Genomic DNA, 27,932 nt, shown 5'->3' with positions numbered 1-27,932 from the left:
CATTACGTTATAAAAATAGGTGCCAAATTGGGTACGATCCCGAATAAGCGAGAAGGAGACCGTAGAAGAGGTCAAGTAGGAAGCAAGCAGATATCGCAGGTGCGAGGTCCTTTCTGCACCTGCGCTTCCACAGATGCGGTGCAATTGGTGCAGAAGCGGGAATGAGTGGGGAGGTTGGTCCTCAGAAGCGTTATTTGACTTGTACTAGACTGTTTTGTGTTGCTTTTGGGCTGTCTATTGTGCCGCTGATTTATGGAGTTTGGAAAGATAAAAATAGCTTGGAGAAACGCCTCATGTGGTGTGGTAAATATATATATATATATATATATATCCCAATTTCATTAATTAACGTGCTCCCTCCTCTTGCCATTCTCCCATAATTAAAAACCATATCCCCCACCGTCAAATAACCTTAAATTGACCCCACCGATTCAATCAACGGCTGAGAATCAATCACAAAGTACATCACGAAGCTCCTAAGAATCTCCACGTGTCACTCACGGACCCCACCTCTCATCTCTCTTCCACCTTCTATAGTTTTCTCCGCTTCCATCCCCTCCCCGGGATTCCTGCTCCGATCACTCCCCCCACCCCACCTCCACCCCTACCCCCACCTCCTCCGCCACCTATATATACACAATACATACAAAACTATTTTGAGGGAATACAAATCTGTATTTTTCTTCTTCTTTTTGTATTTATAGAAACTGTTTTTTTTTCTTAATAATATTATTTGCTCTGACAATATACATACATGTGTATTTGTATGTATATGACCATATATGTTTTGCAGAGCTAGGCCCTAGGGTTTGAGTTTTCAGATTTGATTAGCTGAGAGGTGAATAAATGAGCTGATTCTCATCTCAAGCTGCTGTTAACTGCAGCTTTCACTTTCAGTCATTAAAAACACCAATTATATAAATTCAGTTCATGAATTAAATAATTAGAAATCTGAAACAGTGAATATTCGTATTCATTAATTCAGCTGTACCTGTTACGTGTATTTATAGCAAAAAATACATACATGTCGATTCTAAGGCGTAGGAAGGGCACAGAGCCCAAAAAAACCTCGGATTCAGAGCCTGAGTTCGAAGAATTTAAGGATAAGAATAAGGAGAATAATTTAGGTTCAAGGAGGTTAAGGAGAAGGAGGAGATGTGGATGTGTGGACGGATGTTGTTGGTTTATAGGTTGTATATGTTCGATATGGTGGTTGTTATTGTTCCTTTTCAACGCAATGCCGGCGTCGTTCCCACAGTATGTAACGGAGGCGATAACGGGGCCGTTGCCGGACCCGCCGGGAGTTAAATTGGCTAAAGAAGGGTTAAGAGCTAAACATCCGGTTGTATTTGTGCCGGGAATTGTGACTGGTGGACTTGAGTTGTGGGAAGGACATCAGTGTGCTGAAGGTTTGTTTAGGAAGAGGCTTTGGGGTGGTACTTTTGGTGAATTGTACAAAAGGTACTAGCTTTTTCTCTTTTTTTGTTTTTTTTTAGTCATTCCAATTTGTGTGCTTTAGCTATTTTTGATGTTGTGGAGTTTATTTGTGCATCAAAATTGGGTAAGTGAAAAGGATCTTTTGATGTTATTCAGGGAAATTACGTAAGAAAGGTGTTCTTAGTCGTTAATTGAAAGGTTCTGAAAGCTGAAAAGAATCATTCTTTACTTTAATGTGAGGATTTATCATGAAATTGGCTAATTACCAGCCTAAAAGATTCATTCTTTACTAGTAATAGTATTTTCTTGACAGTTTCTTGTGAAGTTAACAACTATTGTTGGCTATTAGTATTCAGTATCTCCTTTACCTTTTTCTTTGTTCAGTTTTCACTAAAAAAACGACCAAAAAAAAAATGGATATTGGATTGGTGGGAGATATGGCATTTGTTAGAAAATTATCAAAAACAGACTCTGCAAACTTAGTTTTTTAAGCTTTCTGAAAAGTTTTTGCAAACTCTGTTTTTGGCAATTTTCAAACAAATGCCTTTAGGTGGAGTAGGCTAATGAGGCAAATAAAGTAGGTATGTGGTTAGGTTCTCAAGTTTGTAATTCATAGTTTGGAAATAAAGCATCCTTATTGTCTTTAAATCTTTTCTTTTGTTTGTCTTGCTAATGAAAAAGTGTGATTTCACTGCTTAGTTTGGTCGATTGGAAGTGAAATTTGCTTTAGAGTGAACCAATCAGGGTTATCTAACGCCAACTGACTAATTATTGGTCAGGCTTTAAATTTCTCCAGTGTTGGAACCATAATAGTCGATGAAGATCAATTGAGATATTACTGAATCTTCTGCTTCTGAATTTTTGCTTACAATACATAACAAAAGCTCTCCTTTTGTCCAATAAAATACAGACCTCTTTGCTGGGTGGAGCATATGTCACTTGATAATGAAACTGGATTAGATCCTTCTGGTATAAGGATTAGACCTGTCTCTGGACTTGTCGCAGCTGATTACTTTGCTCCAGGTTATTTCGTTTGGGCCGTTTTAATTGCCAATTTGGCTCGCATCGGATATGAGGAGAAGAACATGTATATGGCTGCCTATGATTGGAGAATCTCATTCCAGAACACTGAGGTACTGTGACTCCGACTGCAGCATATGTGCGTTTTTTGTTGTTGTTCTGATGTAAAATTTGCTGGAGGATGTTTCCTTCCAACATCTGTTCTGAATTACGAGATATGTCCATCATCCCAACTAGCAGCTACCCTTGCAATCTAATAACACATCTTTTTATTCAAAATCTACAGGTGCGAGATCAAACTCTAAGCAGGATTAAAAGTAACGTAGAACTCATGGTGGCTTCGAGTGGTGGAAAGAAGGTGGTTGTAATTCCGCACTCAATGGGTGTTTTATACTTCTTGCATTTCATGAAATGGGTGGAGGCACCGTCTCCAATGGGTGGAGGAGGTGGATCTGATTGGTGTGCTAAACATATAAAAGCCGTAATGAACATTGGGGGCCCCTTTTTGGGTGTCCCAAAAGCAGTCTCAGGATTATTCTCAGCTGAAGCCAAGGATATTGCTGCTGCCAGGTTTCTTTCTCTTCAATGAATCGTCTGACTTTTGCTGATTAAAAAAAAATGAAGTCTTGTTTTTATTAAAATATGTTATGTACCGCTCCTTTGTCTTTCTTCTTGTGAGATGTCTGATAGTTGTATGTAATTTGATGATGTTCTTTGTAAGATAAATTGTTTATAACTTGCATTCTCGTATAATGAACAAGTTCCCAACGCCAAAGATCCTAGTAGTTTTGGCTCCTTTCCTCCCTTTCTAGAAAAGTGGCTTATCTTTATATTTTTGGTTCAGAAAGGATCTTTGTCTTTCCCTGTTGGTGATAATGTTGTACCTGCAATCAGGTAAAACTTTTACCTACGAATAAAAGTCATATGATGTAGTTCAAGGGAGAATTTCTGTGCAGGCCTCTTTGCTTTGTTATACAGTAATATATGGCAATATCTTCAGATGTCTAAAATGGTCTACAAACGATACCGTGCCAAAAGATCACTTCAACCTCTCTGTTTCTCTTTTTAGGTTTTTCCTCGTGCTACTAGTTTCTCTCTCAATTCTTCCTTCATCTGATTAAGCAATTTTGTGGTTGTCTTCTGTCATAGCTTCATAAAAGAGAATGTTATTGGTCTTTCACAATGTGCTATTGCATCTGTTAGATTTGAATGAAGAAATTCTTTGCCTTTTCTTTTGCATTCTACAGTTTTAAATGGAGAGAGATGGAAATTGAATCTGTGCTCCATTAAGTACGAAGATACTAAATCAATTTTAGACACTGTTTTTAGCCTTCTGTTCCTACTGCTTCTTATTGATAGTCGCCTCTGAATAACTGAGGTTGTATATCATGACTTCGCCCGATTAGAGTTAGATGTACCACAATAATGCTCCTAGTGTTAAAAGTACAGAGAAAAATAAGAGTTAATCTTTTTGTACCCTTTAAAAACAACTAGTTAATTTCCTCTATGAAACTATTCTGATGCCTTTTTCTCGATCAGTTCATCTCCTGTAATGTGTGTATTTGCATACTCTTGTGAAGGGAATGTACTGTTCACATGCATGCATGCAGAAGTAGTTTATTTCATGTGCCACCTAACTTGGAGTTTCTGGTCTTTTGTTTATCTGCAAGAGGCATTCCTGGGCTGAAGTAGAATTTGCCCCTTCTGCAGGTCTATGGCCCCAAGTTTTTTGGAAAGTGAAATGTTCAATTTTCAAACTTTACAGCATGTAATGAGAATGACTCGTACATGGGATTCAACAATGTCAATGATACCAAAAGGCGGAGACACTATCTGGGGCGGGCTGGATTGGTCCCCAGAAGAAGGCTATGAGTGTAACGAAAAGAAGCCGAAGAACAACAGCACCCAGACAGCAGAGAGTGACAGGGGAAGAAAGTCGGTTAATGCTACTCGTGTGAAGTATGGAAGAATAATATCATTTGGGAAGCATGTAGCTGATTTACACTCATCAGAGATCGAGAGGATTGACTTCAGAGTAATGTTCTTGAATTTTAAATTTTCACTAACTACTGTCAAGGATTTATATTGCCAATACAATACTATTTAAACTATCATGCTCCAAAATAACATGATAACCCATTAGCTACCAGTAGGATCAGATGCTAAGACATAAACTTTCATATGCCGACTAAAAAGTACCTGTCAGGCTGTCACAAACGAGTGAAATATACCTTTATCTTTTTCGTGTGTCAGTTTTCCATATGCAGTGCATATGTAGCCTTTACTCTATCTTCTAATGTAGAGGATGGGAAGGCGTGGTGATATGAGACACAAATTGAGCAAGAACAGAAAATCTTCTCTTTCATATAAGCCTCTAGTTGGAATATATATTTATCTTTTTCATATGTCAGTTTTCCATATGCAGTGCATATGTAGCCTTCGCTCTATCTTCTAATGTAGAGGATGGGAAAGGCATGGTGATACGAGACACAAATTGAGTGATAACAGAAAATCTTCCTTTCATATAAGCCTCTAGTTGGAATGTCTATTGGTGATTCTAGTTTCATATTTATGTAGTAGTTTCAATTATGTTGGTGATTCTATCAAGCTTTTGGAGTCGAAAGATAGCTTGTAATTTTTATTATGTTGAAAACGTGCAAGTACTCTCATAGGTGGATCTTTCATTTGATGTTTTCTTTTTCTGTAACTGTCTTTAAAGACAGGTCATAATGCAAAATTGGTCGTTTGATCAGCTTTTTAAAAAACATAAGCACTTATGCAGTCATTAGTTAGATTAACTGTGCTGTTAAGCACAGTTGTACACTGCAAATTCTTCATTCGTTAAGACTATCTACTGTCACTGTGCATATCAGGAAACTTGTGATATTTCTTTGGCTAATCCTGTTGCTGGGTGAAGTAGTTTTGGCATGTATAACACATTCTAAAGAGTCTAGAGTTATACGTGGTATTGCAGATTGCCATGAAGTAACAGTTATTTCATCCCAAATTTGATGTATTCAACTATCCATGAATTGATTTTATCATGTTTCAGATGTGCTCTACATTACAACAACAACATACCCAGTATATCCCCACATGTGGGATTTGGGGAAGTTAGTGTGTACGCAGACCTTACCCCTACCTAGTGAAGGTAGAGAGGCTGTTTCCAATAGACAGATGTGCTCTAGGCTAGTTTGTTTAAACTTCCATATGCAGTAGTTATCAGCAAACTATTCTGACTGTCATTTCTGCTTTTCCAGTTTTAAGTTTCCTTAGAAATAAGAAAATAAGTTTTTTTTTTGATAAGGTAAATTGTATTAATCAAAAGGGAGGAAAAACTCCCGTATACAAGAAGTATACAAAAAGTAGAGAATTTACATCAGAACATGATTCTCTACAAAAGACGCCCAATCTTCTACACAAGTAGGGGCTATATGGGTGCACCGAAAAGCGATCAAAGATAATAAGAAAATAAGTTTTAACTGGCCCTGTCCATTGTTCGGTTCTCTTCAGGATGCTATCAAAGGTAAAAGTCATGCTAATTCAACTTGTCGTGATGTGTGGACTGAGTACCATGATATGGGTATTGGAGGTGTCAAAGCTGTGGCAGATTACAAAGCTTATACAGCTGGATCTGTTTTGGATCTTCTTCATTTTGTTGCACCAAAGTTGATGAAGCGTGGTAGTGCTCATTTTTCATATGGAATTGCTGATGATCTGGATGACAAAAAATATGAACACTACAAATATTGGTCAAATCCCCTGGAAACAAAGTAAGGTTCTAAATTGTTCTATAGACTTATTCTTTGATCTGATATGTCCGTGCTCTTAGGCCAGCTCCGATCTTTATCTTCTTGACTTGAAGCCCATCTATAGAGTATGCAAATATATTAAGGACACAACTGAGATTCAGACCTCTTTGGTTCACCAATTTTTTTTGTATAACGTAGATATAAAGGTGAAATATTTTCAGGGTTCTAGGGGCTGCAAACATTCTTTTGCAAATATGATTCCATCTTGTCAACTTTCACTATCAGTTTCCGTCCCAAAGTTCCAGTTTGGCAATTAATGCTTGCTTCTGTGTTTGCAAGTAGTAGTTCATAGAACATGTTGCAAAAGATGCTCTTCCATCTCTCTTGAGTTAGTTCATTGTATGTTACAGCAATCTATTTGGCATATTTATAGCTAGTTCTCAGTCTTATGTTCCATTTACAGATTGCCCAATGCACCAGGGATGGAAATCTTCTCAATGTATGGAGTTGGAATTCCAACTGAAAGAGCATATGTATACAAACTTAGTCCTGCTGGAGATTGCTATATTCCTTTCCAGATAGATTCTTCGGCCGAGGGTGGAAATGAAAGTCCTTGCTTGAAAGGTGGTGTCTTTCATACTGACGGGGATGAAACGGTACCTATTTTAAGTGCAGGTTACATGTGTGCGAAAGGGTGGAGAGGAAAGACCCGATTCAATCCATCAGGCATCCATACATTTATAAGAGAGTACAATCACGCCCCTCCAGCTAATCTTTTAGAGGGCAGGGGAACGCAAAGTGGTGCTCACGTTGATATAATGGGAAATTTTGCACTGATTGAAGATATCATCAGAATAGCTGCTGGGGCTACTGGAGAAGACTTGGGAGGAGATCAAGTGTACTCGGATATCTTCAAGTGGTCTGAAAGGATTAAACTGAAGCTTTAACATTTCATATGGTGAGATTTATGCCATCTCTTTCTTACAATATGACTGGTGCTATTTGGTTTCAAGTTCCTTCTTTTGTTGTTATGATTAGAAAACGTAAAAGAATAGAACAATGGGCTGATGAAAGGACCCACTTTTTGACTTTCACTGGTTATAGGTTGCATGAAAATCGTGCACTTCAATTTTTATAGCTTGGAAGTATACTATATTTGGCGCATGAAGGCTTCATTTTCTTAACTGAATGAATCGATGTCAGCTAAGATAGTTATTTACTACTATATTGGTGGTAGCTCCATACAACTTAGGATGGTGCTTTTGTACGCAGAATTTCATGTGTGCGTAATCAATTGCTTTCGCGAGCTGCTGCTGCTCTGCAATACAACTGGCTTCTCGTCTCCCTGCTGAAAAATCTGTTGTATTTGAAGAACCGGGAAACCTGAAGCTGCTTTACTTCAGTGTCCTCGAACTGTAGATATTGCGCGGAGCATGCATGTTTGCAGCCATGTTCACTATGTTTGAATTTGACCATCATTAGGTTGCAGAACTTCATGTTCCTAGAATTTTGGACATTCATTGATTTTTTCTGTAATTATTCCTAATTATGTCCTTCATAGCTTAGTGCACACATTCGAAAGCAGCCAAGAACTGGTTGATTTGCTTTTAGATAAGGAAGTATTTATCCGTCCTATTATATGGTTTATGTATCAAGAATGTAATCAGTCAATTTATCTTTTTTCTATTCAAGTTGGGTAGACAAAACTGATGATAGCCGAAAATACCTCTATTTACTTTTATGCAATCAACTTTGATCCCTTCCCAGCCACAAGTTCCCTAGTCAGTGACATCTGTCTTTGAAAAATGCGTTTGAAGTACTTACGGAAAAGGGGTTAATTTCATACATATAATCTAATTTTACCCGTTATATTAGTAAAGTCACAAAATTATTTCCTGTATCATTAAAAATGCTAAGTATAGTCACAAAATTGTTTCTTGTATCATTAAAAATGCTAAATTATGTGTTAATTTCTCTATGCCGAATCGGAAAGTTGCTTTCTGTTGCCGCAAATCTCTTCAACTCTGAATCGAACCCCAAGTAACTGTAAGAACTCGACTTCAACAAATTTAATCAAATATTAACCTTTTAACGAGTAATTCATTTCATGTTGGTTTAGCTCGTTATTAAGAAAGGCACATGTAATGGATTTCATTAATTTGCAAATAGATCTTTTTATTTTGTTTGAATCGTCATGCCTTACCAACAAGTGTTGTGATGGAGTGGTAACTACTCTGTATGTTTAATTAGAAGTTTTCGATTCAAGCGCTTAGTATGAAGTTGTCTTTGTTAGGAAACATTACTTTCAATATAAGATTTCTTACGCGAATCTGAATTTAGTCTGACTTTTACGTGGGTAATGAACCTCTTGATAGAACTAAAGAAAAAAGAATCGCCAACAAAAGGTGGCAGTACCCCATATTTACTATGCCCAACTGTTTAAATGCCTAACAAGTAACTCCACTTCCATTTTAATTGGTTTAAATAGTGAGGTTTACTTCATCACTTTTGCCAAAAACGACAAACAGTGGGATTTGGATAACATTTGTCCTTATTTGGCTGTCGTTTAGTCACCTCAAAACCGCCATAAAAAGATCACCGGATTTCCGATGCCTATGTTGCTGTTCTTACGTTAAAAATTCTGCCCAGAATTTTGATTCTTTTCACAACTACTCCTACTATTGCGTGGATATACAGACAACCCCCTACCAACTGCCCTTCTTTGTCAACTTTCTTATTTGAGAATTAATGACATACTTTTATATAATTTAAGTTTAAAATTTTAATTTTATTTATTTTATTTCTAATGATAAACTTTTATGACTACACAAATATTAAGCAATATTTAATATCACAAGTTTAAAAAAAAAAAGAAATTTCTTAAACTCTATGCCGAATCAAATTACATCACATCAATTGAAACGGAGTGAATAATTGTTATATTGTTTTAAGTTTTTTGTCGAGCATTAATCCCAAGTCTTAACTACTTCTCTCTCTACTTTGACTTAGTTAACTATTACTCCTTCGTTTAAAAAAAGTGTATCTGTTTCCTTTTTAGTCTGTTTCAGAAATAGTGACTCCTTTTTAAATTTAAAAATAATGTAGCATTAAACTATTCGTTTTATCCGTAATGAGATAATTTATGATCATATAAATATCTATGAGTTATTTTAGACCACAGATCTTTTGTTCCTTTTTAAACTCCATGCACGATCAAATATGTTCATCTTTTTAAAACCGAGAGAATATTAATTAACTAGTACTAGTGCGAATGCGAGGCAGATGTTTCTCCCAGTCTTTAAAAAACTAAGTTTAATATATTGAGGGGGGATTTTTTCAATTTTTGATATATTTACATTGACGTGCAGTGTTTTAAAGGATACAATTAAGATAAATGTTAGGACTCGTCTCTAGATGGGTAATCTCTAAATAGGGAATTGAGTTTTTGGCTTTTATCACAAGATCTTATGATGAAAATTCCTTTTTAATGTTCGATAGGTTAAACAAATTTCCTATATGCTCATACTTAGGTTCCTAATTCCTATGTTTATTTAGAGAGAACTAGTAACTATTTAAAAATGAATTCTACTTCAAGTTATCTTCTTTTATTCACGTTGTTGCGACCAAATAAACATAAACATTACGAACCTAAGTATGAGTTATATAGGAAACTATAATTACTGTAATATAAATATAAAAAAGGTTCCCTTTCACTCGAAATATTATAATCTATATGAATCTATCTTACGTTAACTTGTTAAGGGTAACAATTTCTCCTTGTGTCTATCGAAATGGATAAGAAAGAGTCACGTAAGTGCAGGCACACTTTATAAAGTTATTAAACAAAATAAATTTAAAAAGTTCAAGTTTCTAAATTAAAGCTTGATTTGATAAGGTTGAACCTAAACATTTCTCATCATTTATCAACAATCAAATACGGGATTGTGAGGCGTTCAAGCATAAAATCTTGCATAATTAATTAATCTCAATATAACTAATACGATATTTGGTTTATGCTATTAAAGTTTGCATAACTTGTGGGACGTTTAATACCGGAAATCATATGGTGTATTGTTTACCTTAAAAAAAGGATAACAATTGAATTTATTTGTGGTTTTAAGGATATATGAATTAATTCAATACAAGTGATTAATGACGTTAGATTAAGCAAATGAAAGACGTAATAAATGGCCAAATCAATGATAGGGGTGATTCCAAGCTCGAGTGGTAGCTTGATGAGGAACCTGCCCTCGATCCCAAGCTTGTACTTGTGAAGAACTTAAGAATAGAAATTAGAACTTTGAACAACAAAGAGAATTAAAATAAATCGCCTTGATATGCGTGTTACAATGTGTCCAATGAATAATAAATTTTTTCCTTTATATAGTGGAAGAGTTTTACCCCAAGTACAATTCTAAGAAAGGTAAAAATCTTCTGTTTCGCTAATCACTGATTTTCTACCGATACAGGTCGAGATTCACGTCGTTATATCCGGTTGGGCGCAGACATCGCGACCCTTTGTTAGTCGTGTGCAACTGTTTGGTAATGCTCTCCGAAGTCTCAATCCTCAAACCGGACCTGGAGGATATGGCCCCGATATCTCCGAGGGCAAATGTTTTTGCCGAGCCCCGATACGAGGGGCTCCTCTCTCTGACTCTGATTCATTATGATCACATTCCAGCTCCGTTTGACTCACCGAAAAATCGAGTCATTCAGTAGGTTCGGTTTTACCCATATAAAGATAGTTCCCTCATTTCTCAAAGATTAGGCTTGCCGAAACTATGGGAATCGACAGATGACTCCGGTTCCTTCCTTCGTACGTTACGACGAGGGAGCCGAAACGTCCCATCAATCGCGTCGTTCTGACTTCGAACACGTGTCGCTCACCGGCAGGTTGCCTCCAAATGCGAAGCGTCGGCTGTTTTCCTATAAAAGCCTCCTTCCTTTGTCCTTTTTTTACTTTCCGACCAAACCGCTATTTTCGAGCTTTCCAGCCATTATCAAAACCTTCTTCAAACCTTCATATCTTTATCATTGTTCTCCAATCTCCATAGCAATCTCTAGATCTCTGCCCTAATTTTCTTCAAATCTTCACATTTTGTTCTTCATTTTCAAAATCCGTTTTTTCCAAAACTTTCCATTTTTTCCTCAAATTTTCAAACACTCCCCCAGATGACAATGGCCAAACCATCGAAAACTGTTCTTCAACAAGTTGCCTCTTCATCTTCTCAACCGGCCGCTGGTACTGAATCGGTCGCCCCTGAGGTGGTTGCCCTCGAAACGGCTTCCTCCATTATGGCTGCTAATGAACCAGCCTCCGAGCCTCCCTTGTCGGCGTTCATTACCCCATTGGGAAGGCAAGAACGTAGTAGTCCCCGGGATCGAGGACGTCGTCACTACCCATGTGGAGGGGTACTTAAGTATTTACACTTATCCCTTCACACTGGGCCCAATAGACCCGATCATCCTAAACTTTTACAAGAGGTACGAGGTGTGCCTCGGGCAAATCCACCCATCGTTGTGGACGGTTATGACCCTCCTCTACTACTTCGTGAATAAGACCGAATCTCGTCGGTTCACGATTGACCACTGATCTCGTCCAAATCACACCTCAAAACAAGGATATAAAACGGTCGATTGCAATAATAGTAACCCAACAAATAGTCGGGATCGAATCCACATGGAGTTTATATGGGAGTTTGGAGTATATATTCTAGTACGTGAGTTTGAACTATCTTAATTTACACTTCCACAAATTGGTTTTATTTCTTTTTTTATTTTTAAAACTAAGATTGCAAAGTTAAGAAATAAAACTAAGATAATTATTTTTGTTGTTTTTCAAGTTTGTAAAAAGCCTAGGGCTATGACCATCACCTAGGTGTTAGCCTAATGGGATATAAATCTTAATACCTGTTTTGTTGATCGGAGTGTATTATAGCTATCAACTCTCAATTACTCACTCAATACCTCTCGGTCAGAGAGTGGTTTTGCCCAATTTAGCTTTTTCAAGACCAAATGAGTATTGCACAAAACGGTTAATAACAGCTTAAGTTGGGTATTGCACAAAATGGTTGATAACACAAAACGGTTGGATGTCCCCAACCGGTATGGGGACATCCTGATAGGTGTCTTAAAAGCAGTCCGATAAGCCCATAATGCATCGTCAAGCTTCTTTGACCAATCCGTCCGGTTAGCATTCACTGTTTTGGATAAGATACTCTTTATCTCCCGGTTAGAGACTTCCACTTGACCGCTAGCTTGTGGATGATAGGGAGTCGTAACTTTATGAGTGACACCATACTTGCTAAGAAAAGTATCAAAAGCCTTGTTGCAAAAATGCGACCCTTATCGCTTATGATAGCCTGCGGGGTACCAAACCTTGTGAAAATATTCTTCTTCAAGAACGGCACCACACTTCTCGCTTCATTGTTGTGTAGAGCAATGGCCTCAACCCATTTAGACACATAATAAACCGCAACCAAGATGTAGGTGTTTCCAGAAGAACTCACAAAAGGACCCATGAAGTCAATACCCCACACATCAAATATATCAATCTCCAAAATGGTATTGAGAGGCATTTCATTCTTCTTCGAGATTCCACCGCCCTGTTAACATTCATCACATCTTTTCACCACATCACTTGCATCTTTGTAAAGAGTGGGCCAATAGAAACCACAACTTAGCACTTTGGCAGCTGTTCTTGCTCCGGCATGGTGACCACCATAAGGCGAAGAATGGAAGGCCCCAAAAATAACACTTTGCTCTTCTCCCGGTACACATCTTCTAATTACCCCATCCGTGTAAATTCAGAAAAAGGTATGGCTCGTCTCAATAATAATCTTGACAGTCCCATTTGAGCTTCTTCCTTTGATCTAAAGAGAACTCATCTGGGATGATTCCACACACAAGGAAGTTTTCTAGATCCGCGAACCATGACACCTCCTTCATAGAGATAACCAAGAGTTGCTCATCGGGGAAAGAGTCATTGATTTTAAGGCCATCATGCGGCCTCCCCTCCTAATCCAATCGAGACAAGTGATCCGCCACTTGATTTTCACTCCCTTTTCGATCTTGGATGTCAATATCAAACTCTTACAACAATAGCACCCATCGCATCAACCGAGCTTTTAAATCTTTCTTGCTCATAAGATAGCGAAGTGCCGCATGATCCGTATGAACAATAACCTTTGCACCCATCAAGTACGGGCGAAACTTCTCAATTGCAAACACAATGGCAAGGAGCTCTTTTGTCACGACCCCAATTCACCCTCCGTAGGATGTCGTGATGGCACCTAGTCTCTAAGACTAGGTAAGCCTAACAAATTGCGGAATAACATAATAAGAGTCTGAAACTCAAACCTCAATAGTTGTAATAAATGAAAACTGCAAGTCAAAGAACTACAATCTCCCAAAATCCAATACAAACAAGTCACAGGCTTCTAAGAGAAATACTAATGTCTCTATACATTAGAGTCTACTAAAATAAGGAAAACAACATGATAAGTATAGAGGGGGACTCCGAGGTCTGCAGACGCTGGCAGATGTACCTTGAAGTCTCCACACACAAGTAGCTCACTGATATCTAGGCTAGTAAGAAGTACCTGGATCTGCACAAAAAGAGGTGTCGAAGTGTAGTATGAGTACACCACATCGGTACCCAGTAAGTGCCAAGCCTAACCTCGGTAGAGTAGTGACGAGATCAGGTCAGGCCCTACTGAAAATAATAGAAAAGTAAGACAGAGGATATAATAATATAACGAAATGACTGAGAAGTGAACAACACAGCAAATAGAGGTAAACAACAGGGGCGCTCCCGAGGTACTGCCTCGTACTCCCAAAAGTAAAAATGGAGTGCAGGGGGATCTCCCGAGGAACCGCCTCGTAGTCCCAAAAGTAAATATGCAGTACAGGGGGATCTCCCGAGGAACCGCCTCGTAGTCCCAAAAGTAAATATGCAGTACATGGGGATCTCCCGAGGAACTGCCTCGTAGTCCCAAAAGTAAATATGCAGTACAAGGGGATCTTCCAAGGAACTGCCTCGTAGTCCCAAAAGTAAATATGCAACAGATATCCGAAGGAAACAACGAATTTACAACAAGAATCTCAAAGTTAAAGATTTAAATCAAATCAAATAAGCAGGTAATTGAGCTAAGCATGTTGCACATATTGCAAGTAAGAGTTAGGGCACGTAGGCATATGATACTAGACTAAACATGATCACTACATATACTAAAGCAACTCAGTTAAAGAATTTAAAAAAAGACTACTCAGCAAGAACCAATATTTCTAAATTTAGCCCATGTACGCACTCGTCACCACGCGTACATAGCGCTCACATATCACAAAATATTACAACAGTATCAAATCCTAAGGGGATTTCCCCCACACAGGGTTAGACAAGCCACTTACCTCAAGCCAAGCTCAATCAGTCAATAAGAATGCCTTTCCCTCAATTTTTCGACTCCGATCGACTCGAATCTAGTCACAATTAATTCGATTCAGTCAATACACATTATAAGAATTAATTCCATATAAAAATATAGATTTTTCAATAAAAATCCGAAATTTAACTCAAAAATCGGTCGTGGGACCCACATCTCAGAACCCGACAAAAGTTATGAAATATGAACGCCCATTCAACCACGAGTCCAACCATACCAATTTTATTAAATTCCGACATTAACTCGACCTCCAAATCTCAAATTCTTATTTTGAAATCCCTAGGCCCAAATCCTCTAGTTTCACCTCAAAAACATGTAATCTAATCGAAATACTCAATGATAATCCAATATTATTGACTAACAATGATCACAAGTGACTTACCTCAAGTTTACCCATGAGTTCTCTCTGAAAATCGCCCCAAAACCGTGTTGGAAATGACCAAAAATGACAAAAACTCGAAACCTCTGATTTTGTACACTGCCTAGAGGTTCCGCTTCTGCGAAATTTTTAACCGCAGCTGCGGTTCCGCTTTTGCAATAATTCTCCCACTTCTGTGATAGCCTTCACTTCTGCGGACAAGGAGTCCACTTCTGCGGACTCGCTTCTGCGATGAAGCATCCGCTTCTGCGGTCCCAAGTGCACATGCGATCCTTCGTCCGCATCTGCGGTCGCGCAGATGCGGAATTTTCCTCCGCACCTGCGGCCATTGCTCCATTCTCCCTTTTCCGCTTCTGCGCTCCCACACTCACTTCTGCGAGCTCACACTTGCGAGCCAAATTCCACAGGTGCGATTGCATCAGATGGCAGAAAGTTTCCAGCTTTTTTCTAAGTCTAAATTTCGATCCGTTAACCATCCGAAACTCACCCGAGGCCCCTGGAACCTCAATCAAATACACCAACAAGTCCTAAAACATCATACGAAGTTAGTTGAAGCCTCAAATCATATCAACCAATGCTAAAAACATGAATTATACCTCAATTCAAGCCTAATGAAACAAAGAAATTCCAACTTCTATATTCGATGTCGAAACCTATCAAATCAAGTTTGATTGACCTCAAATTTTGCACACAAGTCATAAATGACATAATGTCCCTATTTAAATTTCTAGAATCGAATTCCGACCCCGATATCAAAAAGTCAACTTGCCAGGTCAAACTTCCAAACTTAAATTTCTATTTTTCCCATTTTCAAGCATAATTTAACTACGGATTTCCAAATAATTTTCCGGCCACGCTCCTAAGTCCAAAATCACCATACGAAGCTATTGAAATCATTAAAATTCTATTCCAGGGTCGTTTATACATAAGTCAATATCTGATCAACCTTTTCAACTTAAGTTTTCAACCTTGAGACTAAGTGTCTCAATTTATTCCGAAATCTCTCCAGACTTGAACTGACTACCCCGACAAGTCAAAATACAACTATAAAGTACATAATGAGCGGTAAATGGAGGAATGGGGCAATAACTCTCAAAACAACCGACCGGATCGTTACATCCTCCACCTCTTAAACAAACGTTCGTCCTCGAACGGGTATAGAGACATACCTGGAGTGGTGAAAAGATGAGGATAACAGCTGTGCATATCATGCTCGGTCTCCCAAGTCGCCTCATCGACCTGATGATGCCTCCACTGTTCTTTTACTAAAGCAATGCTCTTCGATCTCAACTTTTTAACCTGTCTGTCCAAAATGGCCATTGGTAGCTCACTGATGTACCTTGAAGTCTCTGCACAGAGGTAGCTCACTGATATCTAGGCTGGTAAGAAGTACCTAGATCTGCACAAAAAAATGTGTAGAAGCGTAGTATGAGTACACCACAGCGATACCCAGTAAGTGCCAAGCCTAACCTCGGTAGAGTAGTGACGAGGTCAGGTCAGGCCCTACTGGAAAATAATAATTTCATGGTAAAAGATATAATAATATAACGAAATGACTGAGAAGTGAAAAACATAGCAAATAGAGGTAAACAATAGGGGCACTCCCGAGGTACCGCCTCGTACTCCCAAAAGTAAAAATGGAGTGCAGGGGGGTCTCCCGAGGAACCGCCTCGTAGTCCCAAAAGTAAATATGCAGTACAGGGGGATCTCCCGAGGAACTGCCTCGTAGTCCCAAAAGTAAATATGCAATACAGGGTGATCTCCCGAGGAACTGCCTCGTAGTCCCAAAAGTAAATATGCAATACAGGGGTATCTCCCGAAGAACCGCCTCGTAGTCCCAAAAGTAAATATGCAGTACATGGGGATCTCCCGAGGAACCGCCTCATAGTCCCAAAAGTAAATATGCAACAGATATCTGAAGGAAACAACAAATTTACAGCAAGAATATCACAGTTAAAGATTTAAATCAAATCAAATAAGCAAGTAATTCAGCTAAGCATGTTGCACATATTGCAAGTAAGTGTTAGGGCACATATACATGTGATACTAGACTAAACATGATCACTACATATACTAAAGCAACTCGGTTAAAGAATTTAAAAGAAGACTACTCAGCAAGAACCGATATTTCCAAATTTAGCCCGTGTACGCACTCGTCACCTCGCGTACGCGGCGCTCACATATCACAAAATGTTACAACAGTATCAAATCCTAAGGGGATTTCCCCCACACAGGGTTAGACAAGCCACTTACTTCCAGCCAAGCTCAATCAGTCAATAAGAATGCATTTCCCTCAATTTTTCGACTCCGATCGACTCGAATCTAGTCACAATTAATTCGATTCAGTCAATACAAATTATAGGAATTAATTCCATATGAAAATATAGATTTTTCAATAAAAATCAATTTATCTCAAAACTCGCTTGTGGGTCCCACGTTTCAGAACCCAACAAAAGTTACAAAATATGAACGCGCATTCAACCACGAGTCCAACTGTATCAATTTTACTAAATTCCAACATCAACTCGACCTCCAAATCTCAAATTCTTATTTTGAAATACGTAGGCCCAAATCCTCTAATTTCACCTCAAAAACATGTAATCTAATTGAAATACTCAATGATAATCCAATATTATTGACTACCAATGATCACAAGTGACTTACTTCAAGTTTTTCCATGAATTCTCTCTGAAAATCGCTCCACAACCGTGTTGGAAATGACTAAAATTGACAAAAACTCGGAACCCTCTGTTTTTGTACACTGCACAGAGGTTCCACATCCGCGGTTTCGCTTTTGAGGTAAATCTCTCGCTTCTGTGACAACCTTCGCTTCTGCGGACAAGGAGTCCACTTCTGCAGAATCGCTTCTGTGATGAAGCATCCGCTTCTGCGGTCCCAAGCGCACCTACGATCCTTAGTCCGCATTTGCAGTCGCGCAGATACGGAATTTTCCTCCGCACCTGCGGCCACTGCTCCATTCTCCCTTTTCCGCTTCTGCGCTCCCACGCTCGCTTCTGCGAGCTCACACTTGGGAGCCAAATTCCGCAGGTGCGATTTCATCAGATGGCAGAAAGTTTCTAGCTTTGTTCTAAGTCCAAATATCGATCCGTTAACTATCCGAAACTCACCCAAGGCCCCTAGGACCTCAACCAAATACACCAACAAGTCCTAATACATTATACGAAGTTAGTCGAAGCCTCAAATCACATCAACCCACGCTAAAAACATGAATCATACCTCAATTCAAGCCTAATGAAACTAAGAAATTCCAACTTCTATATTCAATGTCGAAACCTATCAAATCACGTCCGATTGACCTCAAATTTTGCACACAAGTCATAAATGACATAACAGACCTATTCAAATTCCAGAATCAGATTCTAACCCCGATATCAAAAAGTCAACTCCCCGGTCAAACTTCCAAACTTAAATATCTATTTTTGCCATTTCAAGCCTAATTTAACTACGGACTTCCAAATAATTTTCCAGCCACGCTCCTAAGTCCAAAATCACCATACGAAGCTATTGAAATCATCGAAATTCTATTCTAGGGTTGTTTACATATAAGTCAATATCCGGCCAACCTTTTCAACTTAAGTTTTCAACCTTGAGACTAAGTGTCTCAATTCATTCCGAAATCTCTCCGGACTCGAACTGACTATCCCGGCAAGTCATAATACAACTATAAAGTATAGAATGAGCAGTAAATGGGGGAATGGGGCTACAACTCTCAAAATAACCGACCGGGTCATTACATCCTCCCTCTCTTAAACAAACGTTCGTCCTCAAACGGGTATAGAGACATACCTGGAGTGGTGAAAAGATGAGGATAATAGCTGCACATATCATGCTCGGTCTCTCAAGTCGCCTCCTCGACTTGATGATACCTCCACTGTACTTTTACGAAAGCAATGCTCTTCGATCTCAACTTTCTAACCTGTCTATCCAAAATGGCCACTGGTTCCTCAACATAAGATAGATCCTTGTCCAACTGGACTGATCTGAAGTCTAACACATGAGACGGATCACTGTGATACTTCCGGAGCATGGAAACATTGAACACTGGATGAACTGCAGAGAGACTAGGTGGTAGTGCTAGTTTGTAAGCCACCTCTCCAACTCTCTCAAGAATCTCAAAAGGCCCAATATACCTAGGGCTCTACTTGCCCTTCTTCCCGAACCTCATAACACACTTTATAGGCAAAACTCGGAGCAAGATCGCTCACCAACCATGAATGCAATCCGATCCGCATAACGCTTCTATCTAGATTGGGCTGTACGAAGTCGATCCTGAATCAATGTAACCTTTTCCAACGCATCCTAAACTAAGTCTGTACCCAATAGCCTAGCCTCACTCGGCTCAAACCAACCTACTGCAGACCCGTGCCACCTCCCATATAAAGCCTCGTATGGAGCCATCTGAATGCTCGATTGATAGCTGTTATTCTAAGCAAACTCCACAAGTGGCAAGAACTGATCCCAAGCACCCCCAAAATCTATCACACACGCACAAAGCATATCCTCCAATATCTAAATAGTGCACTCGGACTGTCCGTCTGTCTGAGGGTGAGGCGTTCAAGCATAAAATCTTGTGGGGCGTTCAAGCATAAAATCTTGCATTACTAATTAATCTCAATATAACTAATACGATATTTGGTTTATGCTGTTAGAGTTTTCATAACTTGTAGGGCATTTCATACCGGAAATCATATGGTGTATTGCTTACCTTAAAAAATGGATAACAATTGAATTTATTTGTGGATTTAAGGATATATGGATAAATTCAATACAAGTGATTAATGATGTTAAATTAAGCAAATGAAAGACGTAATAAATGGCCAAATCAATGATAGGGGTGATTCCAAGCTCGGGTGGAAGCTTGATGAGGAACCTGCCCTCGATCCCAAGCTTGTACTTGTGAAGAACTTAATAATAGAAATAAGAACTTTGAACAACAAAGAGAATTTAAATAAATCGCCTTGATATGCGTGTTACAATGTGTCCAATGAATAATAAGCTTTCCCCTTTATATAGTGGAGGAGTTTTATCCTAAGTACAATTCTAAGAAAGGTAAAAATCTTATGTTTCACTAATCACTGATTTTCTACTGATACGGGCCGAGATTCACACCGTCATATCTGGTTGGGCACGGACATCGTGGCCCTTTATTGGTCGTGTGCAGCTGTTTGATAATGCTCTCCGAAGTCTCAATCCTCAAACCGGACCTAGAGGATATGGCCCCGATATCTTCTAGGGCAGATGTTTTGCCCGAGCCCCGATACGAGGGGCTCCTCGCTCTGACTCTGATTCATTATGGTCACATTCCAGCTCCGTTTGACTCACCAAAAAATTGAGTCATTCAGTGGGCTCAGTTTTACCCGTATAAAGATAGTTCCCTCATTTCTCAAAGATTAGGCTTGTCGAAACTATGGGAAACAACAGATGTCTCCAGTTCCTTCCTTCGTACGTTACGACGAGGGAGCCGAAACTTCCCATCAATTGCATTGTTCTAACTTCGAACACGTGTCGCTCACCGGCAGATTGCCTCCGAATGCGAAGCGTCAGCTGTTTCCCTATAAAAGCCTCTTTCCTTTGTCCTTTTTTTTTTACTTTCTGACCAAACTGCTGTCTTCGAGCTTTCCAGCCATTATCAAAACCTTCTTCAAACCTTCATATTTTCATCATTGTTCTCCAATCTCCATAGCAATCTCCAGATCTTTTTCCTAATTTTCTTCAAATCTTCACACTTTGTTCTTCATCTTCAAAATCCGTTTTTTCCAAAACTTTGCATTTTTTTCTCAAATTTTCAAACACTCCCCCAGATGACAATGGCCAAAATATCGAAAATCGTTCCTCAACAAGTTGCCTCTTCATCTTCTCAACCGGCCGCTCGTATTGAATCGGTCGCCCCTGAGGTGGTTTCCCTCGAAAGAGCTTCCTCCATTGTGGCTGCTAATGAATTGGCTCGCGAGCCTCTCTTGTCGGCGTTCCCCCATTGGTAAGACAAGAACGTAGTAGTCCCCGGGCTCGAGGACGCCGTCACTACCCATGTGGAGGGGTACTTAAGTGTTTACACTTATCCCTTCACATTGGGCCCAATAGACCCGATCGTCCTTTACATTAGTGGCAATCTACATGAGGGGCAAGCCTATGGTACTTGAAGCCGTACTTGCGACATTCTCTTGGGAGAGATGAGAGAACATTTCACAAATCTTTGGATTGTGTGCTAAAATTCTTAAGTGAGCTAGGCAAATGGAGAGTAGAAGAGGAGGAATTTGGGATCCAAAATGACCTATATGAAAGAGCGAGCTTCCTTGATGAATAAAGCCAGCTCTTGATGCTCAAGTGTCACATTAGAACTATATGTGCATAAAAATTTTAACTTGTCGCCTTGTTGATTATACATAAGTACTGTAGGTAATTGTTGGTCCCAATTGATGTGTGAATGGCTCACTTGTGATTGGTTAGAATGGCCCTTAACTTGTGGAGGTGGGAACTATTTTATTTACTTGAGGACAAGCAAAAACTTAAGTTTGGGGGAGTTGTTAAGTGGGGATTTTGACTGCTTATTAGCGCATTTTAGCTTTTGTTTTAGTCTAAAAGCGTTTAATTGTGTTCCCAAAACCGATGAAATGTGCAAAAATTGCAAGAATGTTGGAAGTTAGACTCCCGAGATGAAATCCGACTCAACAATGAGTAATCAAAACACAAGGCAGCAAAAGGCACAAGAGCTTGCAAAGTGCGGACCGCAGAATTCCATCTGCGACCGCAAACAATGAAGAAAATCCCAACAGAATTCCTAGTAAACTGTGGACCGATCCCGACTATTTGTTGGGTTACTATTATTGCAATAGACTTTTTCATTTCCTTGTTTTGAGGTGTGATTTGGACGAGATCAGTGGTCAATCGTGAACCGACGAGATTCGGTCTTGTTCACAAAGTAGCAGAGGAGGGTGACAACCCTCCACAACGATGAGTGGATTTTCCCGAGGCACACCTCGTACCTCTTGACGTCGGCAGGTATACCTTGAAGTCTCCATATCTAAACTCTACTCACCGGTGCCTAGGCTGGTAAGGCTACCTGGATCTGCATAAAAGGATGTGCAAAAGTATAGAATGAGTAGACTACAACGGTACCCAATAAGTGCTAACCTCGGTAGAGTAGTGATGAGGTCAGGTCAACACCCTACTAGAATAAATAAGAAAATTGAACAGGTATATGATAGTGTGATAATGATAAACAAGAAAAATAAAACAATGAAGAAAATATACCAAGAATAGATACACCGAATTAAGGCAATTAAGTCATCACGAAAGTAAACAATGAATAATATGCCAAGGAAACAAAGCAACCAACACACAAGTGATATAATTGAATGGATAAGTGGGGATTTTGACTGCTTATTAGCGCATTTGATAAGTGGTACCAACACACTTAACTACGTGCTTATGGTTAGAAACAAGGTTTTTGAAAGAAATAGCTCTAGTTAGTGACTTTATGACTCTTCTGTTGACTTAGGCAATCATCGAGTGGTTTAATTGAACCATAGTAATTTTTAATCTTGAATGTGGTCGTTGTGGGCTCTCGACTCTATCCTCTTCAACAATCCAGTTGTGTGAGGGGTGAGATATTTTGTGGCTAGTCCAAGTACCCATGCGAATGGTCTAGAACTTGCCCCGAATGTGTTTCAAGGCGAAATCTTAAGTTGTGCTTGGCTTGAGAAGTGATTGTAGACTTTCCTTGACCCGCTTGAATTTTTTCATTGCCTACTAATGTTGTTATACCTAGTCAACCCATTTGAGCCTCAAGCCTGTCTCATTTGATAACCATGTTACAAGCCTTTACCTATTTTGTCGTGACCCTTTCTTGGCACCCGAGCTTTCCTTAACACTCTTGTGAGACAATTGGCTAAAAATGTAAGTTTGGGGGAGAGACGAGGAGCTTGAAAGAGGTATCAAGGCACCAAAAAAAATGATGAGAAGGAAAGGCAAGAATAGGAAAGAAAAAAAAATTCAAAAGAAAGTGAATAAGTGGAGGAGTTAAAGGGATTCAAAGAAAAGTAATGATACAAAGCATGGAGAAATCAAAGAGGGAGAAAATGAATGTCATGATATAGAAAGAGTAATGTTAAGTCTCTCTAGTTCCCCAAGGAAAAGAAAGTGCCTCAAAGAATTGGCAAAACATGAGCCGGGAGTTAAAAAAAATGGAGTGCTTAAGAAAAGGTGAACCCACTCAACCATAGTGTATCCAACCTTGAAACAAAAACCTTCATTACATCCCGATAAAGCCCTACGTGATTTCAAGTCGAGGTGCTTCGATTATATAGTCCCTGGATGTTTCTAGGGGGACTGGTAAAGCTTACTCACTGGGCCAGCCAGGCCCCCTTCTCTAGTATCGACGAAAACCGAGACTGGCATATATATCTTTGTCCGAGTGAAGACCGAGGATTTGATCCCCCCAGAATACATGCCATTCCCTAAGAAGTGGAATGCGTCTCGTAAGTGCAACTCGCTCTTTCAACATAAAAAATTCTTTTTCTTTCATTTTTATCTTCTCATTTATGCTTGTGGTCGTGAAGCTGTTGCCCGGGTTCCGAACGCGGTCCCCTGGTTAAAGGAGTGGATCAAGGGTATATGTACTCAGATGTAGTACTTCGAGCACACATGACGCGGACTTTCGAAGGGCTGATGGGAGGCCCGTTCTCATGGTAAGGCCTCTTTTCGCGTAGCCAATATTATGTCTTCACCTTTTATTTTACTAACTCCTCTTCCCTCTTTATTGTTGCAGGTTTGCCTTAGACCACTGAACTTAGGCCTTCAGATGGGGATGAAGATGTGCCCCCGTCCATTGATCCCTCTGTTGCTGCTACAGAGGGAAAAAAGAAGAGGAAAAGAAAACCCTCGGTCTCCCTGGGCTCCGAGGTGAAAAAACCGAAGAAGTGGGTGCTTCGCAAGCCAGGAGGGGCTCCAGTTCCCGGGTGGCTGACTACGACTCCCTCCTCCAGGTTAAGGATGAGCCGAAGGATAAATATTTTTTTGTAACCCACAGGACAACCTATCCCGGGTACTGGGATGCATCCGAGGGGGAGACTCTCGAGATCGACCCCCTCAAACTCAAAAGACCAACGTAGATATTCGGGGTGAAACTTCCCAGGATGCCGGTTCTGCTCCAACAGAAGCGCCCGACGTAATCAAGATCTCGGGGATGCCCTCCTATAATGAGTCTATGCTCGAGGAGGCCTAAGCAAGAAAGGAGAAATCCAATGAGGGGGGCCAGGGTGCGGAATACCCCCTTCACTCCTTTTTCGACGGAGTGGACTCGTCCGCTTTGGAAGACTTCTCCGGTCTAGGTGACCTAGAAATTTCAAAGATAGACACTTCCTCGGAAGCTGGCAGGCCGAGCTCGAGCCCGAAATTAGTCAATCAGTTCCCCGCTCCGAGCGTGGACCCTAGCCGCAAGAGGTCAATTATACTGGCCGTCTTGGAAGATGCTCGGGTTTTGTCCGTTCTTGTGGGGGTAGCTATCTACCTTCGATGCCTGTTGGCCAAGGAGGACGAGGCAAAAATGAATGCGGTGAATGTGCCATGCCTTTTCAATGAGGCACAGCAGGCGCTGAACCGGGCAAGGCATCGTTTCCTTCCATCTATCTATAGTTATCTGTGTTTGATGTTTCTCATGTTTTCTTTGCCTTTTTGCAGGCCTCAGTACTTTACCATGAGAGCTTCCTTCGGTACCAGGTTGAGGTCAATCAACTCGAGCTCAAGATAAAGGAGCTGTCACGATCCAAAATCCACTATAGGCCATGTTGGTACCCAACGTCGTTGTCAGGCAAGCCAACGGTGAATTATCAACTTAATTACTCATTTTGTTATTTTTAAAATTATAAATCCCATTAAATAAATAGAGTGAAATCTGGTAGTCGTAGAAACCTGTAATTTCTTTACCAAATCCCGTATAAATATAAATTACAAGGTGAAATGATAATAATAATAATAATAATATGAACTACAATAATGAACATCCACTAAGAACTCCCAAAACCTGATGTCACAAGTACATGAGCATCCACTAGAAGGTACAATAACAATACAACATATGTCTGGAGTACAAAATAGACAGGATAATGTAACTAATTAAGATGGAGACTCCGTATGCTGCGGGTCGTAACATGGAATGCAGCTCACCATGAAGTCCTCGCAATAGCCGCGCCTTTGCGCTCCAAAGACCACTAGACATATATATACCTACACAATAAATGCAGCAAGTGTAGCATGAGTACATAAATCAACGCATGCCCAGAAAGTATCTAGCCTAACTCCGGAGAAGTAGTGACGAGGGGTCGACATCGACACTTACTAGTGGTCCAATAAATCAAATACATTAGGAAGCAAACAAATATGAGGCATGGTAAATAAATAGTATAAACAAATATAGGTACGTGGTACGATCCTCCTCTAAACAGTAAACTCAAGCTCTCAATTATCGATCACCTCCTCAATCGGAGTATATATGTAAAATGGTTCCTACCAGATAGGTCGTCACAACTCAAATCAGAAAAACTCACGGATACGATGGCCTCTTGTCAAATATTATGCACGACACTGCCAAGGCGAACGACCCGATCCCATAAGAGCATTTCATGAAGCTGCCGAGGCGAACAACCCGATCTCATAAGAGTATGTATAGAAATGTCGAGGCGAACGACCCGATCCCATAAGAGTGTGGTACATAATCCTGCTGAGGCGAACGATCCGATCCCATAAGAATGTGGTACATAATCCTACCGAGGCGAATGGCCTGATCCCAAAAGAATATGAAGCTTTAACGGGTCCTTGACCCTACTCATGAATATACATATGAGTTATGAAATTTAAAGAAGCTTTTCAATGAAAACACACAATGCGAGAGAAATTCGTAAGGGAAGCACAATTATTTTGCGGCTAATCAAGTAGCTCGTCAAATCTCTTACCATAGCGAGCCTATCACTCTACGCAAGCCCAGTCTCAAGTTGTAACGCGAAATAAAGGTATTAAACAGGCAAGGATAACTCAAATAGTACAATTAGAGCATAGCGTAAACCTAAGTCTACCCGGACAAATTAGGAATCCTAGCATACGCACGGACACTCGTCACCTCATACGCGCGTAGCTCCCACATCATGTAGCACATAAGAATATAACACCCACGAGGTAAATTTCCCCTCACAAGGTTAGATAGGAGACTTACCTTACTTCGAAGTTCCATAACCAACTCCAATGCCTCTCTAACACCTCGACTCAAAGCCAAACGATCTGAAACTAGTCAAACAATGTGCAAATCAATCAAAATATACTCCAATGCTTATAATTAATCAATTTATAGCAATTCCCAACTCCGCTCGAAAAGTCAATAACGTCAAACCTCGGGTCCCCGTGCATGGATTCCAAAACTTTTCGAAGATAAACTTTATCCATAACATCACGAACTCAAATATATAATTTATTCCAAATTCCACGTCCAATTTCGTGGTCAAAATCCAAAAATACAATTTCTAGAGTTTTCTTCAAAAATTCCACAATTTCCACCAATTCCATTTTAAAATTTGTATATAATCCATGTAAAATAGTTGGAAATTGAACAAAATTACTTACCCAAAGATTGTAGATGAAAATCCCTCTTCAAAATCGCCTCATACCGAGCCTAGGGTTCCAAAAAATGAGAGAATGTCTCCAAAATCCCGTCTCCCAGCCCTTTTACCAAGTGCAGATGTCGCATTTGTGACACATGGTTTGTATTTGCGGACCCTCGCAATTTTGGACAAATGTTCGCAATTGCGAACCAAGGCAAAAGTCTACAGACTTCGCAATTGCAAACCAAGGCGAAAATCTACGGACTTCGCAATTACAAACCATGGAAAAAATATACAGGCTTCTCAATTGAGAACAAATGTTCGCAATTGCAAACCAAGGCAAAAATCTACAATCTTCGCAATTGCGAACAAATGTTCGCAATTGCGATGCCTGAGCACCAGCAACATTAGCAATATTTCCCGATACGGAAATGGGCATAACTTTTTCATACGACATCAGAATTCAATGATTCTTGTTGCTATGACTCCGTAATTACAATAAGAATCTAATGGTTCAATCAAATCACAAATCAAAGGTTTTATGCTCAATATAGTATCCTTTATACCCAAAAAACGACGTTGAAATATCAAATAAGAGCGCGACACAACCCAAACACATCTGAAACACACCCGAGGCCCCTGGGACCCCGTCTAATTACACAAACTAGCCCCAAAACATAATACGAACCTGCTCAAGGACTTAAATCATACCAAACAACACCAAAATCATGAATCAACGATCAAATCCTCCTTTTAACTTTCAAACATTCAAACTTCGACGAACGCGTCAGAATTACACTTAAACATTCCGGAACGACGCCAAACTTTACGTACAAGTCATAAATCACGATACGAACCTATTCCAAGACTCAGAACCCCAAAAGGACATCGATAACACCAAAGTCCACTTCAAACCAAACTTAAGAAATTCTAAAACCTTCGAATTGCCAACTTTCCACAATAAGCGCTGAAATGCTCCCGGACCACCTGATACTCAACTCGAATATACGCCTAAGTCTGAAATCATCATACAAACCTATTAAAACCTTCTAATCCCGATTTCGAGGTCGTTTACTCAAAAGTCAAACTTTGGTCAAGTCTTCTAACTTAAAGCTTCCGAATTGAGAATTTTTCATCCGAATCAACTCCGAACCTCCCAAAATTCAATTTCGATCACACGTACAAGTCATAAGACATGAAGTGAATCTACTCAAGGTATGAAACCGCCGAATGACCTGCTATAGCTTAAAACAACCAATCGGGTCATTATAGGAGCTTGCCCCAGAAAAGGGAC

At 39.7% G+C, this 27,932-nt stretch overlaps 1 protein-coding gene across 2 annotated transcripts; it reads left to right on the top strand.

The window, feature by feature from the left end:
• The first annotated feature begins 365 nt into the window (after positions 1–365).
• On the top strand, positions 366–7,932 carry LOC107818243 (phospholipid:diacylglycerol acyltransferase 1). 2 transcript variants are annotated; one of them, XM_016644196.2, is made up of 7 exons: positions 366–1,461; positions 2,348–2,570; positions 2,744–3,027; positions 4,168–4,492; positions 5,971–6,230; positions 6,673–7,167; positions 7,482–7,932. In XM_016644196.2, the coding sequence occupies exons 1-6, from the start codon at positions 1,025–1,027 to the stop codon at positions 7,154–7,156; spliced, it is 2,013 nt and encodes a 670-aa protein (XP_016499682.1). In that variant the 5' UTR covers positions 366–1,024; the 3' UTR covers positions 7,157–7,167; positions 7,482–7,932. The 2 variants fall into 2 exon arrangements, with proteins under 2 accessions (XP_016499682.1, XP_016499683.1); XM_016644197.2 differs by having other exon boundaries at positions 563–1,461; positions 7,314–7,932.
• The last annotated feature ends 20,000 nt before the right edge of the window (positions 7,933–27,932 follow it).

This window comes from Nicotiana tabacum, chromosome 2 (genome assembly GCF_000715075.1).
Source record: "Nicotiana tabacum cultivar K326 chromosome 2, ASM71507v2, whole genome shotgun sequence".
Taxonomy (NCBI): Eukaryota; Viridiplantae; Streptophyta; class Magnoliopsida; order Solanales; family Solanaceae; genus Nicotiana; species Nicotiana tabacum.
This window is presented reverse-complemented; position numbering and strand designations above follow the sequence as displayed.

Coding starts and splice junctions, on each gene's coding strand:
- LOC107818243 (XM_016644196.2), top strand. CDS start 1,025: ATGTCGATTCTAAGGCGTAGGAAGGGCACAGAGCCCAAAAAAACCTCG. Junction 1,462..2,347: donor TTTGGTGAATTGTACAAAAG/GTACTAGCTTTT, acceptor AATAAAATACAG/ACCTCTTTGCTGGGTGGAGC. Junction 2,571..2,743: donor TCTCATTCCAGAACACTGAG/GTACTGTGACTC, acceptor CAAAATCTACAG/GTGCGAGATCAAACTCTAAG.